This window comes from Podarcis tiliguerta (genome assembly GCF_965153285.1).
Source record: "Podarcis tiliguerta genome assembly, chromosome: 16".
Classification (NCBI taxonomy): domain Eukaryota; kingdom Metazoa; phylum Chordata; class Lepidosauria; order Squamata; family Lacertidae; genus Podarcis; species Podarcis tiliguerta.
The window spans coordinates 24499652-24513309 of record NC_139549.1 but is presented as its reverse complement, the minus strand read 5'-3'; the positions used below and the strand labels follow the sequence as shown (position 1 = coordinate 24513309).

At 48.2% G+C, this 13658-nt stretch overlaps 1 protein-coding gene across 1 annotated transcript in view; it reads right to left on the bottom strand.

The window, feature by feature from the left end:
* Window positions 1-13658, bottom strand: part of LOC310667167 (uncharacterized protein) — a gene marked incomplete at its 5' end in the record, with an annotated part of 33795 nt that overhangs the window by 18324 nt on the left and 1813 nt on the right. Inside the window, 12 exons of the mRNA XM_083418891.1 lie at window positions 2-220; window positions 977-1132; window positions 2672-2792; window positions 3918-4030; window positions 4172-4264; window positions 5902-6052; window positions 6984-7038; window positions 7190-7276; window positions 8751-9863; window positions 10673-10754; window positions 11344-11447; window positions 12000-12127. Of these exons, the coding sequence (XP_083275017.1) occupies window positions 2-220; window positions 977-1132; window positions 2672-2792; window positions 3918-4030; window positions 4172-4264; window positions 5902-6052; window positions 6984-7038; window positions 7190-7276; window positions 8751-9863; window positions 10673-10754; window positions 11344-11447; window positions 12000-12127 (2422 nt within the window). The remainder of the gene's footprint in view (window position 1; window positions 221-976; window positions 1133-2671; window positions 2793-3917; window positions 4031-4171; window positions 4265-5901; window positions 6053-6983; window positions 7039-7189; window positions 7277-8750; window positions 9864-10672; window positions 10755-11343; window positions 11448-11999; window positions 12128-13658) is intronic.

Sequence of the window (13658 nt, the reverse complement as noted above, 5' to 3'; positions counted from 1 at the left end):
CCTTCTGTTGCCGCAACAAGTCCAGCTGCTTCTTGCGCTCTTCTGCCAGGCTCTCCGCAGTGACGCTCCAAGACGCCTTTTCAGCCTCCAGGGCAGAGACAGTCTGGCGCAGCTTCGAGAGCTCCAGCTCCTTCTCCCCGAGGCTTGCCTGCAGAGCCGAGATCCTCCGCTCCAGCCCCTGCACCCGCCGCACGCCGGCCTCGCTGGCCCCTGGAGCAACCTGTGCTTGGAGGAAGTCACACAACAGTGGCCTCTCTTGGTGTGAGCAGGCCGCAAAGCTGGTGCAGAAGACCCCTGGGAAGATTGACACGTGGCAGGTAAGATCTGGGGGGAATTTACGCAGCTTCCCCGGATGCACAGCCAACCACAGGGCTGCCGTACGCCCGGGATTTCCCAGATATATCCAGGATTTGTCCGTTGGAAATAGCATCCGGGAGGAATTTCTGAAAACCGTAAAAAATGCGTGGGAAAACCCGTTGTATGGCAACCCGTCAGAAGTGTTGATTTTTTGGGGCAAATTTCCCTTAAAATAGATCAAAATAGTCCCCCTCCCCCAAAAAGAAAAGCTCAATAGCTTTGCCAAAAAAAGCTCAAAGTCTTTGAGCTAATTTTTCTTCAATTTATTTTTATTAGTTTTCCAAATTATTACAAATCAAACCAAATTACTTAAATTTAATACAAGTTCTTTTTTTAAAAAATCAGGTTTCCCGCTCCTGTTGAAACCATTTTGTTTTGGGCTATTTTTAAGGGAAATCGCCCAAAACGACATGTCCCACGTAGGTTTCCATACGTCCAGATTTCACCGGACATTTTTGCAATTTCCGCCTGGAAATACTGCTTCTGACTGAGTATTCTGAATATGCCTGGGAAATCCCAGACCTATGGCAAACCTAGCTTAGCAACCCTGGTGACTGGGCCTCAAAGATGGCTGCCAAGGTCCAATGGCATGAGCCCAGAATCTGCCTAGCATTCCTACCTCCTGCCGTGGTCCTGCTCCGTCCCCTGAGGTTTCCTTCACAGAGGCCAGCTCTACTCTGGAGGACTTCAGCTGATGCTTCAAGGAAGACAGCTTGCCTTCCAGTTGGCTCACCTGGAACTTCAGCTCTTCCCTCTCAGCGGCTAACCGAGACACCTGTTGGAGGAGACAGCAGGAGTTCAAGAGGCCCGTTGCCTGCTGAATTCAGCATTCAGGTCCACAAACCGGCCAGCCTTCCCACAGCCTGATGGTTGCCAGCTTGTGGCAATGCAGGAGATGGCTTTCTCACTGGTGAAACTGGGCTTATGGAACACACACCGGGTGTCGAAGCAATGATTCTCCAACCTCAACTTCGTTGGACTGTTCATGTTGTGCGGATGCCTGATTATCGTCTTCTGAACCAACTACGCTACTCAGAAAATGGTAAGCGTAATGCTGGTGGTCAACAAAAGAGGTTCAAAGATTCTCTCAAGGCAAATCTTTAAAAATGTAGTATAAACACCAACAACTGGGAAACAGTGGCCTGCGAGTGCTCCAGTTGGAGAACAGCCTTTACCAAAGGTGTCACTTGAACTCAGGACGCAAGGGAGAAACCCGCTAAGAGGAAGGCACGCTTGGCACGCTTGTGATCAACTCCTGCCCGTAAACCTATGTCTCCACTGTGGAAGGACATGTGGATCCAGAATTGGCATCCACAGTCACTTATGGACTCACTGTGTTTATGGAAGACAATCTTACTCGTCTACGAGTGATCGCCAAAGAGGAAGAAGATGGAAAACACTCCCTGCTGAAAGAGCATTACAGCAAACGGGCAAGTGTACCAACGATGCTCTTGTTTGCTTGCATTGCGCAGAAACATCTGCATGGCCGGACTGCCGCACACTGCAGAACAGGTAGGGGCGCAGCCATGGCTCCGCCCAGTTTTGCCTTTGGCCCCGCCCCCGTGGCATCAGGCCCCCTCCAGAAAGTTGCCCTTGAAGAAGCACGGCCTTCAGGCTGGTAGAAAGCTTCCCAACCCTCACTCTTCTTCTGTGATGGAACTCCTATTTGGGGACTTCCCTGGCTTTTTTCTGGCCCACGTAGGACCAGTCTGGATAGTTGGCCTTGGTGAAGATTTGACATTTTCATCCCCAAAAAGTTTTTGATTTGAGTTTCTACTGAAATGAGGCTGCATTTTAATGTTGTACTTTAATCTTGTTTTTAAGTTGTATTTTAATCAATTGTTTTTATACCGGGTGTTAGCCGCCCTGAGCCCGGTCTTGGCTGGGGAGGGCGGGGTATAAAATATTATTATTATTATTATTATTATTATTATTATTATTATTATTATTGGGATTCCTGTGAAGGGCAGTCCAAATACAGTGGTACCTCGCAAGACGAATGCCTCGGAAGACGAAAAACTCGCAAGATGAAACAGTTTTTCGTTTTCTGAGTTGCTTCGCAAGACGGATTTCCCTATGGGCTTGCTTTGCAAGACGAAACGTCTTGCGCCTTTTTTTTTAAACCGCCAATGCATTCCTATGGGAAACCGTCAATACACAGTGGTGCTTCGCAAGATGAAAAAATTCACAAGACGCAAAAACTCGCAGAACGAATTAATTTCGTCTTGTGAGGCACCACTGTACTTGAGTTGTGTCTTTGCTTGATGCCGATGGAAGAGATCCCACCGAAGGCTTTCCACCCCTTGCTACTCACGTCTGCCTGGGCAGCCCCATGCTGGCTCCTCTGGCTCCTCAGCACGCTCAGCTCCTGCTCCAGCGCCAGCAGGTCCCTCAGGCAGGCTTCCCGCTTGTACTCCAGGAGTAACAGATCAGCCCTGAGTCACAGAGAGCAGCAGGTCAGGCGACAGAAATGGGAAGGCGAGACGGGGAGGGAGAAGGACCTTGTGGCCTCAGGTCAGCAGCAGAGGAGGAAAGGGCGCTGGGCTCCATAATGATTTCTTATTTTGGTATTGGTGCCACTGCATTTTAACAGATGCTACTGTCTCGTAGAGGGCTTTTATTGTGAAATCGCTACATAGGAAATCAATACAGTGGTACCTGGGTTTTCAAACAGCTTAGTTCACAAACAACTTGGAACCCAAACGCTGCAAAACCGGAAGGAGGTGTTCCAGTTTTCAAATTCTTTTTCAGAAGCCAAACGTGCTCCGTTATGAGTCCCCCTGTTTCCTGTTGCGCTTCTAATTTGTGTCCCCTCCCCCCCGCACAGTAGTTCAAGTCTTCCGTTTCCAACTGCAGTGTTCTGAGGTGATAATTGGAGCTTATATTTGGTGCTTTTGTTTTTGCTATTTGTTTTGCGTTTTTTGTTTGGAGGCTTTTTCAGTTAATTTGTTTTTGTGACTATGTGGATCCTAGTTCAGCTACTGATTGATTGATTGATTGATTGATTGACTGATTGACTGTGGAAATGGATAAAAGCCCCCCATGACTATTATTAGTGCAGGTAATATTTTTTTTAAATTTTAATTTTAATCATCTACAATACTGTGTTATTTATTTTATAGTACAGTACATTATTGCTTTCATTTTATGGATCAATGGTCTCGTTAGATAGTAAAATTCATGTTAAATTGCTGTTTTAGGGATTGTTTTTAAAAGTCTGGAACAGATTAATCTGTTTTGCACTACTTTCTATGGGAAAGTGCGCCTTGGTTTTGGAACGCTTTGGTTTTGGAACGGACTTCCGGAACAGATTACATTTGAAAACCAAGGTACCACTGTAGTGGCAAGGATAATCATAACAACTGAAACAACAACAAGATTCCTGCATTGCAGAGGCTGGATGACCCTTGTGGTCCCTTGGTGATGCTGACTCCTTACACCTCTGCGTGATCACTGAGGGGTTTTGGGGAGTCAATGGTTCCCCACCCGGGTCTGAGACCCTAGCTAGACCCGACCCCCATTATCTACGGCCCTGCCCTAGCCACCCCTGCCCCACACACCTGGCCTCATCCACTTGGCTCCGCTTCTCTTCCATGATCAGCTGCAGCTTCCTCGCCTCCCTCTGGCTCTTTTCCAGGGCCTCCCGAAAAGTCTCCAGCTCCAGAGCGACATGCTAGAAAGAGGAGGAAAGTCGTGGGTTCTGCTCCTCTGCCGTCCCCCTCCAGGTCATGGGTAGTTTAGAGCAGGCTGCACAGTGGCTAGACCACGTCCTTTGCCTGTGGGACTCCCTCCCACTAGAGTTTTGGCTCTGTACCTTTTTCTGCTGGAGGACACTCTGCAGGGACACGTCAGCTTCGCGGATCTGGGCCCTTTTCTGCGACAATTTTTCTTCTTCCGATTCCAACTCCTGTCGAACAAAGGCTTTTATCATTATTGTTTTTAAGCCCGTTTGCCTGTCCTACAAAAAGCAAACAAACCCATAAGTCCCGCCCTAAATGTTGGGGTTTTTTTTAATCACACCTTTGTCCGTACTTTGCTGTCTTATCCAACTCAGCGCCCTCATTTTAACATTTCAAAACTCGACTTCCTTCCTCCTCTTTCTGCGGTTCCTTAAATTGATTTTTTATCATCACACCTATTAGCAATATTTTAAATTGATTTTTTATCATCACACCTATTAGCAATATTTTTTTCCTCCTTGTGATGTTATCTGAGTTATCAATATTCTTCATTGCTTGTCTTTAAATAGTTGCTGTGGATCCAGTTTGGGTTTTATACACATTACCACTCCTCTCTTCTTTGTTACATCACAGGCTACAAAGTCCTTTCCCAACCTTTTATTAATCAAAACCCTTCTGTGTTTCTTCGCAACGTGCATTTCCTGGAGCGAATCACTTCCGAATTTAACTTTTTAAACTACATGTTCAATCTTGTTCCTTTGGGTTTTATTATTGTCCATTTACATTCCAAGTTAAGACTTTCAAGGCCATCTTGTTCTTCATTTATTTGTCTCCCGTCTCAACCTCTGTTGATTCTTCTTCTTCCAAACCAAACGCCCTTTCTCCTGCTAATTCTTTTCCATATTTTCTCCAGAATTTGCCTGCTTCATTGGGATCCCGACACCTTTGTTTTCTTCCTTTATTTGTAAAAGATACTCCTTCAGGATATTCTCAGCGATAAGGGATTTTGTTATATCTCAGTGCACCCGTCAAATATTTATAATTTACTCTTTTCTTTAACAATTTCATCGAGATTTCTTTCAAATTTTTCTTTTCCTCTTAGAATTCTAGCCCAGAGTATCCTGCAGAGGACTTTTGTGAGGGGATAACTAGTAAGTTGGAGTCTCAGACAGGTCTTCTTTAAATAAACAATAAAGATTTATTTAAGGCAAGATAGCATACAACACAAAATGGATTAAACTTAGGTTACTTCAGGAATACAGTGCGATTTCATGTCAATTCATCCTCAGTTGTTTTTGTGTGATAGGTTTGGTTCCTTTATACGGTGACACGTTCTTTCAGTTATCCACCCCGTTTAACAATCCTGCTCCTGAGGTACTTTAAGTAATAGACCAAAGGGCTCTCCACACCCCCTCCCTTCACTGGGTTTGGGAGTTTCTTCTTTTCTTTAGAAGAATCTCTCCCCTCCAGTCTAGATTTGAGTCCCTACTTGTTCCTTTCCAGCTCCTATTTTTCCTGGCTCAAACTCTGCCTCCCAGTATAATTCCAGTCTATTCCTACAGGACACCACACTCTGTCCTTCACAATATGCTCAGAGTGGAAGTTGTTTTTCCAGAACCAACTCTTTCTCCCATTCACTCTTTATACCTCAACCTGTCTCCTAACCTGCCTCCCTCATTTCCATCCCTCTTCATCCCTTAACTCCTAACCCCTTAACTGTCTCTCCTTTTAAACTCTCCCTCCTGGAACCACGGCCAATCAGAGGCTGCCGTTCATTAACCATTTGCTGGCAGGGAAAGAAAGAAAAAATAAACATTTATTGTTCCAATCTGCCAGCAAAACCAAATTTTCCGCCAGGAGTTACCTCGAGGTTTCTGTAGCCTCCCAGCTCAGCTCTCTTCCCACTGGGTTCTGATCCTCTGCTCGCATCCCACTTCCACGACTCGCTGGTCCTGCATAACCTGGCAAACTCCTCGTCTTCCTCTTTGCTGCCTCCATCACTGCAACCGGGGGACCTGAAAGGCCACAGGAGGAGAAGAAGAAGAAGAAGAGTAGTTTGGATTTGATATCCCGCTTTATCACTACCCGAAGGAGCCTCAAAGCGGCTGACAATCTCCTTTCCCTTCCTCCCCCACAACAAACACTCTGTGAGGTGAGTGGGGCTGAGAGACTTCAAAGAAGTGTGACTGGCCCAAGGTTACCCAGCAGCCGCATGTGGAGGAGCAGGGAAGCAAACCCGGTTCCCCAGATTACAAGTCTACCGCTCTTAACAACTGCACCACAAGAGCAAAGAGCACATTGATCACCTTGCTGCCTTGCCCCAGAAAGCACACCAGAGAGGGACAGCAGAATTAAGGGCCACAGCATTTGTTGTGTGATTTATCCAGAGCTCAGAACCCCAGGTGGGAAGTTTTAGGCCCAGCAGCTAAGATGGACATACATTCCTGGCCAGCATGCACTGCAAGGATGCTTAATAAATGCCACCTTATTTCCTATTGCCTGAAAGGTTATATAGGCAGGACTTGTTGACTCCATGCTTTATTTAAGCACACCGTTTCATTCCTGCATTGAGAAAAGGCGGACTCTGTGACCTGCGTGAATCATGCAAATTGTGCACACATTTGCATACTTTATTAAGGTTTCGCTAGCTCACAGGAGGAGCAGGGATACTGAAGTCCTCCTGTCCTCGGCTGCCAGCAACTTATCCAGTCACCTCCCCACCTTTTCTGATTCCAGCAGGCATCGCCCGTAAGCTTTCGCCACCATGAGGGCTAGTGCCTTGTTCTCCAGAAGAAACAATTTAACAAAGTGAAAGTTCAGGTTCACAAGATGTGGAAATGGGAAGAACTGAACTTGAGGCAGGAAAAACGAGAAACTGAGAAAGACCCAAAAATGAACATATTTGGCCATCTTTATCTCAACAGTCCAAGGCTCATCAATATTTACCTCAGCAAATCCTGCGGCGGCGGCAAGAGGATCTTCTTGACACTGAGGCTGGTGGCTATTTAGAAGACAAGAAAAGCACTTGATCCCAGGTTTTCAGACACAACGGGGAGAGGAAAAGCTCCACCCTGTATTCCCCAGCCCCAAATCCAGCATTTTCCGCTAATGCAAATACTGACACAGCCCTTCCTGGCTCCGGGTAACCTCACCTGCCACAGGTTTGTCCTGAAAGGACTCCATCCAGCCCTGGTTCAGCTCAGACTGGGGATCACGGTGCTGAGAGCCCAAACTGCCACCTAAAGAGAGGACCAAAAGGAAAAACGTCAGAGAAGTTTCAAAGTGGCCTGGCCATGAGAGTCCTAAGAGAGGCTCTCTCTCTCTTTTCAGAGGATTAATTCACCCAGAGTAGTACAGTGCAGTGGTCAGAGCATGAGTGAGCGCCCTGGGGGCTTCTGGCTGTTGCTGAATTCCCAGCTCCCATCAGCTCTAGCCGGTATGGTCAGAGGGATGGCAAATGCAGTCCAGCCAGATGTGGAGGGCTGTGGAGCCTGCACTCTTGGGCTCGGGTGTCGGATGAGGCCCTGGGAGACCCATGTTCAATAATCTTCAAACACCCACGAAACCCACTGGGTGACTTTGGGTCAGTCACTGTGCCTCAGCCTACTCTACAGGGTTGTTGTGAGGATAAAATGGAGGGGATTGAGCCATCTACGCCAGCTTGAGAGCTGCTTGCAGGAATGGTGGAATATAAACATCACAACAGAAGGTGTACTGTATTTACTCCAACGTTTCCTCTTCAAGATCAATACAGCAGATTCTTTTGCTCAAACCACTACCAGTGGAGCCAGATGACAATGTCACTTTGCCAATCCACTCTCAAACTAATAATAAGTAATAATAATAATAAATTTTATTTATACCCCGCCCTCCCCAGCCAAGACCAGGCTCAGGGCGGCTAACACCAGATATAAAACAATTGATTGACATACAACTTAAAAACAAGATTAAAATACAACATTAAAATGCAGCCTCATTTCAGCAGAAACTCAAAAACTTTTTTGGGGATGAAAACGTCAAGTCTTCATCAAGGCTAACTATCCAGACTGGTCCTACGTGGGCCAGAAAAAGGCCAGGGAAGTCCCCAAGTAGGAGTTCCATCACAGAAGGAAAAAGGAAAAAAGAAGGAGGGAGAGGAGATCAAGTTAATTCCAAGCCAAAGGCCAGGCAGAACAACGCTGTCTTACAGGCCCTGCGGAAACAAATCAGATCCTGCAGGGGCCTAGTCTCATGAGGCAGAGCGTTCCACCAGAGTACAGACATAAATCCCTAATGTGGATTTACTGTAAAACAGCAGCTAGCTTATCAAATCATCACTGGAACCATAAATCTTGGGCACACAAAGAGCATGAAAATGATGGCCCTTATCGCAGCCGGACCAGAGTTCAAGTCCCTCATCTGCAACAGACATTCTGTGGTGCTGGTCATGTCACCCAACACTTTCAGCCTCAGTTTTCCCCCCTAGTTAAAAGGCAGAGTGACCTGATCCAAAGAGTTGCATGCATAAAGACGGCAGAACCCTTAAAACACACCCACAAATCAGGGCTGAGGAACACCTGGCCAGCCAGGTGTTGTTGGACTACAACTCCCATCATGCCTGACCATTCTAGCTGTTGGGTCTGATGGGATTTGGAGTCCTACTATATCTGGAGGGACACAGGCTCCCCAACCCTAACCTAAATGATGCAAGGGAACGATCCTGCTCCAACTCACACTCCTTTGATTCCAGAGCCTCATTGTGCCCATCTGTGCAATGGGCATCCATGATCCATTCCTTCCTGCGTCCCATACAGCCATCATTGGCTGAGCCTGGAGCCTTATGGGAATACACAGTAGCCCGAGTGGCACCACTGTCCATGCCGATCCTTGACAGAGCCAGCCTCTGTGTTTTACCAGAGTCCCAGGCTCCCTGTGGATAAAGACACAAAGGGGTTTTTGATCCACCTCCATCCTCTTCATTAGAGGGTACCAAAGATGCTCTGATGGTGCACGGGCAGCCCACATCCAACGAACCCCTTGGGCAGCTGGACCGCTCCACAGGGTGGCCGCATCCTGCTGTCCCCACAGATGGGGACCCACCATCCAAAACAGTTTTTACGTTAGATGCTGGGAGCTGCTGGGAAGGCCTCAAATCTTCAAGGAGCAACGGGCTCTCTGTATTTTCGTGAGCATCCTGAACCCACTCAAAAGAGTCCTCTGAACCTCTTTGCTCCTGCTGTGGCCCCAGGAAGATGCTTTGCAGAGAGATCTCCGAGCCCAGAGACCCCTCCCCAGAGCTCAGGCCCCTGAGCTGAAGAACCCTCTTCCATGTCTCATCCGTGGACCACTTCTGACTAAGCCATGAGATCTGCTCTCCTAGAGACTCTGCGCTCTTAATTCTGCGCGGAATACATAACGGTGGAGCATCTCTCGAACTGCCAGCCAACTCCTTCTCCTGGTCCCATTCCTCCTCAGACCCTCCCTTAGGCAACTGGGCGATTCCTTGCTTTCTTGCTGAATCTACCGAGAGACAATCCGAGGCTGCTTCGTAGTCCGCGAAAGGCGAAGAAGTATTAACCGGATCGCGAGTAGCGTGTTTTAGAGACCCCAAGTCAAGAGCCAAGGCGCTGCTCTCCTCTTCAGAGCCAGGTAGGGGTTCCACCAGGACCTCGTTAAACTTGGCCGCAAAGTCTTCCGTGCAAACCGAGTCCGATCTGCTCCTGTCTCCTAGGGCGGCCCCCAAGTCGAGGAAACGCACCGTCCACCAGGCATAATCCTCTTCCCAAGAGGACGGGTCTTCCCCCGGAGAGGCCCCTCTGTCCCTGACTCCAGAGCATCCGTCCAGATCTGCACGGAGGAGAAAGCAAACGAAGAGAGCATTGAGCTTCCTCCTGGATCAGAATTCATACCTGTGAAATCTCTCCCAACGATGGCGCACCTGCGCTAGCAAGTTTCCAATCTGGCAGAAAATCTTGCCAGGGCCACAGGATGGATGGAGCCCATTTACTTGGCGATCTAACCAGGGTTCAGATTTGCCCAGCGGGCGAAGGAGCAGAGCACAGCCAGTGACCAAAACCCCACAGATTCAGGACCACAAATGAAACGTCCATTTATTGATGCACAATGCTTCATTCAAAGGGTATGATTATCTTCGTCAGGAAAGGCAATTCTGTCTGATGCAGAAACTCTTTGCAGCAGGGAGGCAGAAGAAGGCACCGATCCAAGCTACCAGTGTTGTTGTCTGGCCTGGCAGCAGAAAAATCCAACGTGATGGGGTTTTTCTCCTCCCTCCAACGTAGATTATTTTAGCGTTCCAATGGATTATTTTCCAATTTTGAATGTCCGACACAGGCCAGACTACTTACGTATACACTGTCCTCCCACCCCACACCCTTCCTCCCAAGAGCTGAAGTTGGTGAATCATAAGGTTTTCCTATTTTATCCTCAAACTAACCCTGCGACGTAGACTAGACTGAAAGGAAGCTGGCCTTCATCACTGAATGGGGATTTGTGACCAGGTCTCTCCCTGGCTTAAGTCTTACATCTAAGACATGCAGACCAATAAGTAAATTGTGCCCAGTTTGCAGAAGGGAAGACTGAGGAAAAGAGGCTTGGGACATGGTTAAAGGTCAGCCTGCGGAGAGGGTAGGTCTTACCTGCTGTGGCATTAGTGCCCGCAGTTTTCTTGAGAGAAGCCTTCCCACTGTCACTGCTGCCCTTGATTATTACGCTGGGTTCCTGCACATAGGGGTGGAGATGAAAAAACACATTTACTTTGTTGGTCTTGGATAGGGAGCGATGCAAGAAGATGCTTTATGCTGTGTGAGACCACTGTCCCATCTTGCTGAGTGTTGTCTGCACTGATTGGCAGCAGCTCTCCAGGGTTTCAGACCAGGGTTATTCCCAGCCAGGGATTGAACCTGAGACCTTCTGCATGCAAAGCAGATGCTCTACCACTGAGCAATGGCCCCTCGCCCATCATAGAAGGTGGTCTTATATGGAGTCAGACCAGCTGGTCCATCTAGCTCCATGCTGTCTACACTGACTGGCAGCAGCTCTCCAGGATTTCAGGCAAAGGGACATTCCCAGTCCTACTTGGAGAAGCCAGGGATTGAAGCCGGGACCTTCTGCAAGCAAAGTGGATGCTCTACCCACTGAGCTAAGTGCCCGGGACAGCAGGACAGCACCAGGACTGCCATGCATAATAGGTCTCGCCCTGGAAAAGTCTCCCTTCGTAATCCAGGGTATCTTTTAGTCAGGGCTGTATAAACCCAGCGTTGCCCAGCAAACAACTCCAGGAAAGCCCATCCCTTCCCTACTTACTTACCTGGAGCTGGCTGAGTTGAGCATCAATAGAATCTAGCAGGTAATCACAATGATCCTTCGCCCAAGGTCCTGGTCTCTCGGGAACGGAAGACATTATTATCACTCCTAGGAAGGGGACAAAAGGCAAAGAATCTGGGCCCACAGAGGCAAGGAGGCTCCCTTGGCCCTGCAAAGAAACCCAACGTCCAGGCGCTGGGGGACAGGTTTGTTTGTTTTTATTTTATTGACCAGGATTTATGTACTGCTTAATCATTGATACCTCTACATGAAATAAGACATTAAAATTATCAGTAAAGTCAGGATTTAAAACAAGGCTCCATATCGTGCAGCTTTAAGAAGCCTGCCAAAGAATCCTAGGAAATGAAGTTGCTGGCAGAGCTCTTCCGATGTTCTTATTGCAAAGCCCCGTCAAATGGCTTCTGTGCAAAAGTATAAACCGGGCTCCCAAACGAACTCGTGTTTTCAACTTTATGGGGGCGATGGGGCGGGACTCTCGCTCTTTCCTCCTGCGCGATGGAGTGGAGTAAAAGTTTCTGCCTGCGGGGCTCCTCCTTAGGAGGAAGTGTGGGCCGGGTGGGAGCTCCGGGCTCCGTCCGAGGGTCACTCACGACAGCTCGGGGCTCTGCATTACTGCCCAGCCGGGCGATCGGGACTCACCCGTGGCCCCGAGGCCGCGCCGCGCATACCTCCGCTGCGCCCCAGCGCGGAGCCGCCTCTGCAACCGTGGAACGTCCCCGGGCCAGGGTTGCCGGGCAACCGTGGAACGCTGGGCGGCCGGAGCGCTCCTATTGGTGGGGAGTCGTGCCCGTTGCCAAACAACGCGGCTCGGCGGAAAGTTGCAAGAGGCGGCGGGAAGGGGAGCGTCTCTGTCGCGCTGCAGAGACCCACCATTGGGGCGGGGGGCGGGGGGCGGGAGCAGGTGTTAATGGTAAAGGGTGCGTTTGTGCACGTGCAAAGCGCTTCTCCTCGGCAACCCCCGAGTCTTTAGTATTAAGGGAAAGCAAGGCTATAAGCATGGGCGTAGCCAAGGGAGGGGGGCAGATCCGCAAAAAGTATTGAAAGTACTCAATTACTTCCCCCTAGATGCCTGCCCTCCCCCGCGCCCTAGGAAGCTTGCTTCCCGTAATGTCGTCTTTTGGGGGTATTTTAACCTGTGACTGCCTCCCCACAAAAGGACTGCTTGAGGGGGCGGGATCTCCTTAAAAAAGCTCCTGAAATAAATATTTGGCTTCCCAACAAAAATCCTGGCTACGCCCATGGCTATAAGACTGTAGTCTGCAGATCCAACTATGATCTGTAAATGAAGGGCGGAAATGCGCCACAAGGGGGCACTGTTGGTCTTATACCTCCACCTAGCTTTCTCCTAGGACCACAACCATTTTGCAAGCGCACCTCCCATCTGACCCTTTTTACAGCTATAATGCAATGTAGAAAGGGATTTTTGTGTAGGTGGAGACCATAAGTCCTGCACACGCACACCTTTCCATAAGTACTTTGCTCCTTCCTGTTGCACCACCGCCGCCAACTGCAGGGGCCTGAAAAGAGGGCACGAATGAGGTCTTCCTCCATAAGCCTTGAAATGAATGGTGGTTGTGCTGCACAGACTGTGTTTATTTCATTTGAGTCCTGCACAGGCCTTCATAGAAAATCAAGGCCCCTGCAAAAGGAAAAGGTCCCAGGCAAAGCTTCACTTGTCATCCCCCAAAGATTTTTTTTTTTTTTTTTGGAGCAAATCAGCAGCCTGTAGGCTTGGCCTTTATTGTACTGTTGCAGCAGGGTGTTCCCCTCACTCGCAGGAGAGAGGAAAGACCCAGAACAATGGTGTGCAAGACCTTATAAAAACTTTTTTTTTCTTTTTCTTTTTTATTAAGGGTTTTCTTGTTTTACAGAAGTAAGTGTAATGCCTCGTTGTTTTTCCATGTAACATTTTTACAAATCCATTTCATTTGTTGAGGCATTAGGGGGAGAAGAAAAGAAAAAGGGGGGTGGAGAGAGGGAAAATGGAAGGGGGTGGGGTTGGGTGGCGGTGTTTCTATTGTGTTTAATGTATGTAGAGTTTGACATTGACACAAAACCAAGCCTTTGGTGTCATTTCCTCTGGAATGCTCTTCCAAGAGATTCATTCAGGAGGTGCATCTTCTGAATCGCCTTCAAACTTTTTTTTTTTTTATGCTGCCAGGCTTATTCTAAAAATTAAGAAAAACATCTATAACAGCTGATTGATGATTTGCAACCACACTTTTTATGTGATATTGTGTGTGTGTTTGCTGAACGTTGCTTTGGTATTTTTTATGCAATTGCAGAATAAATGTATTT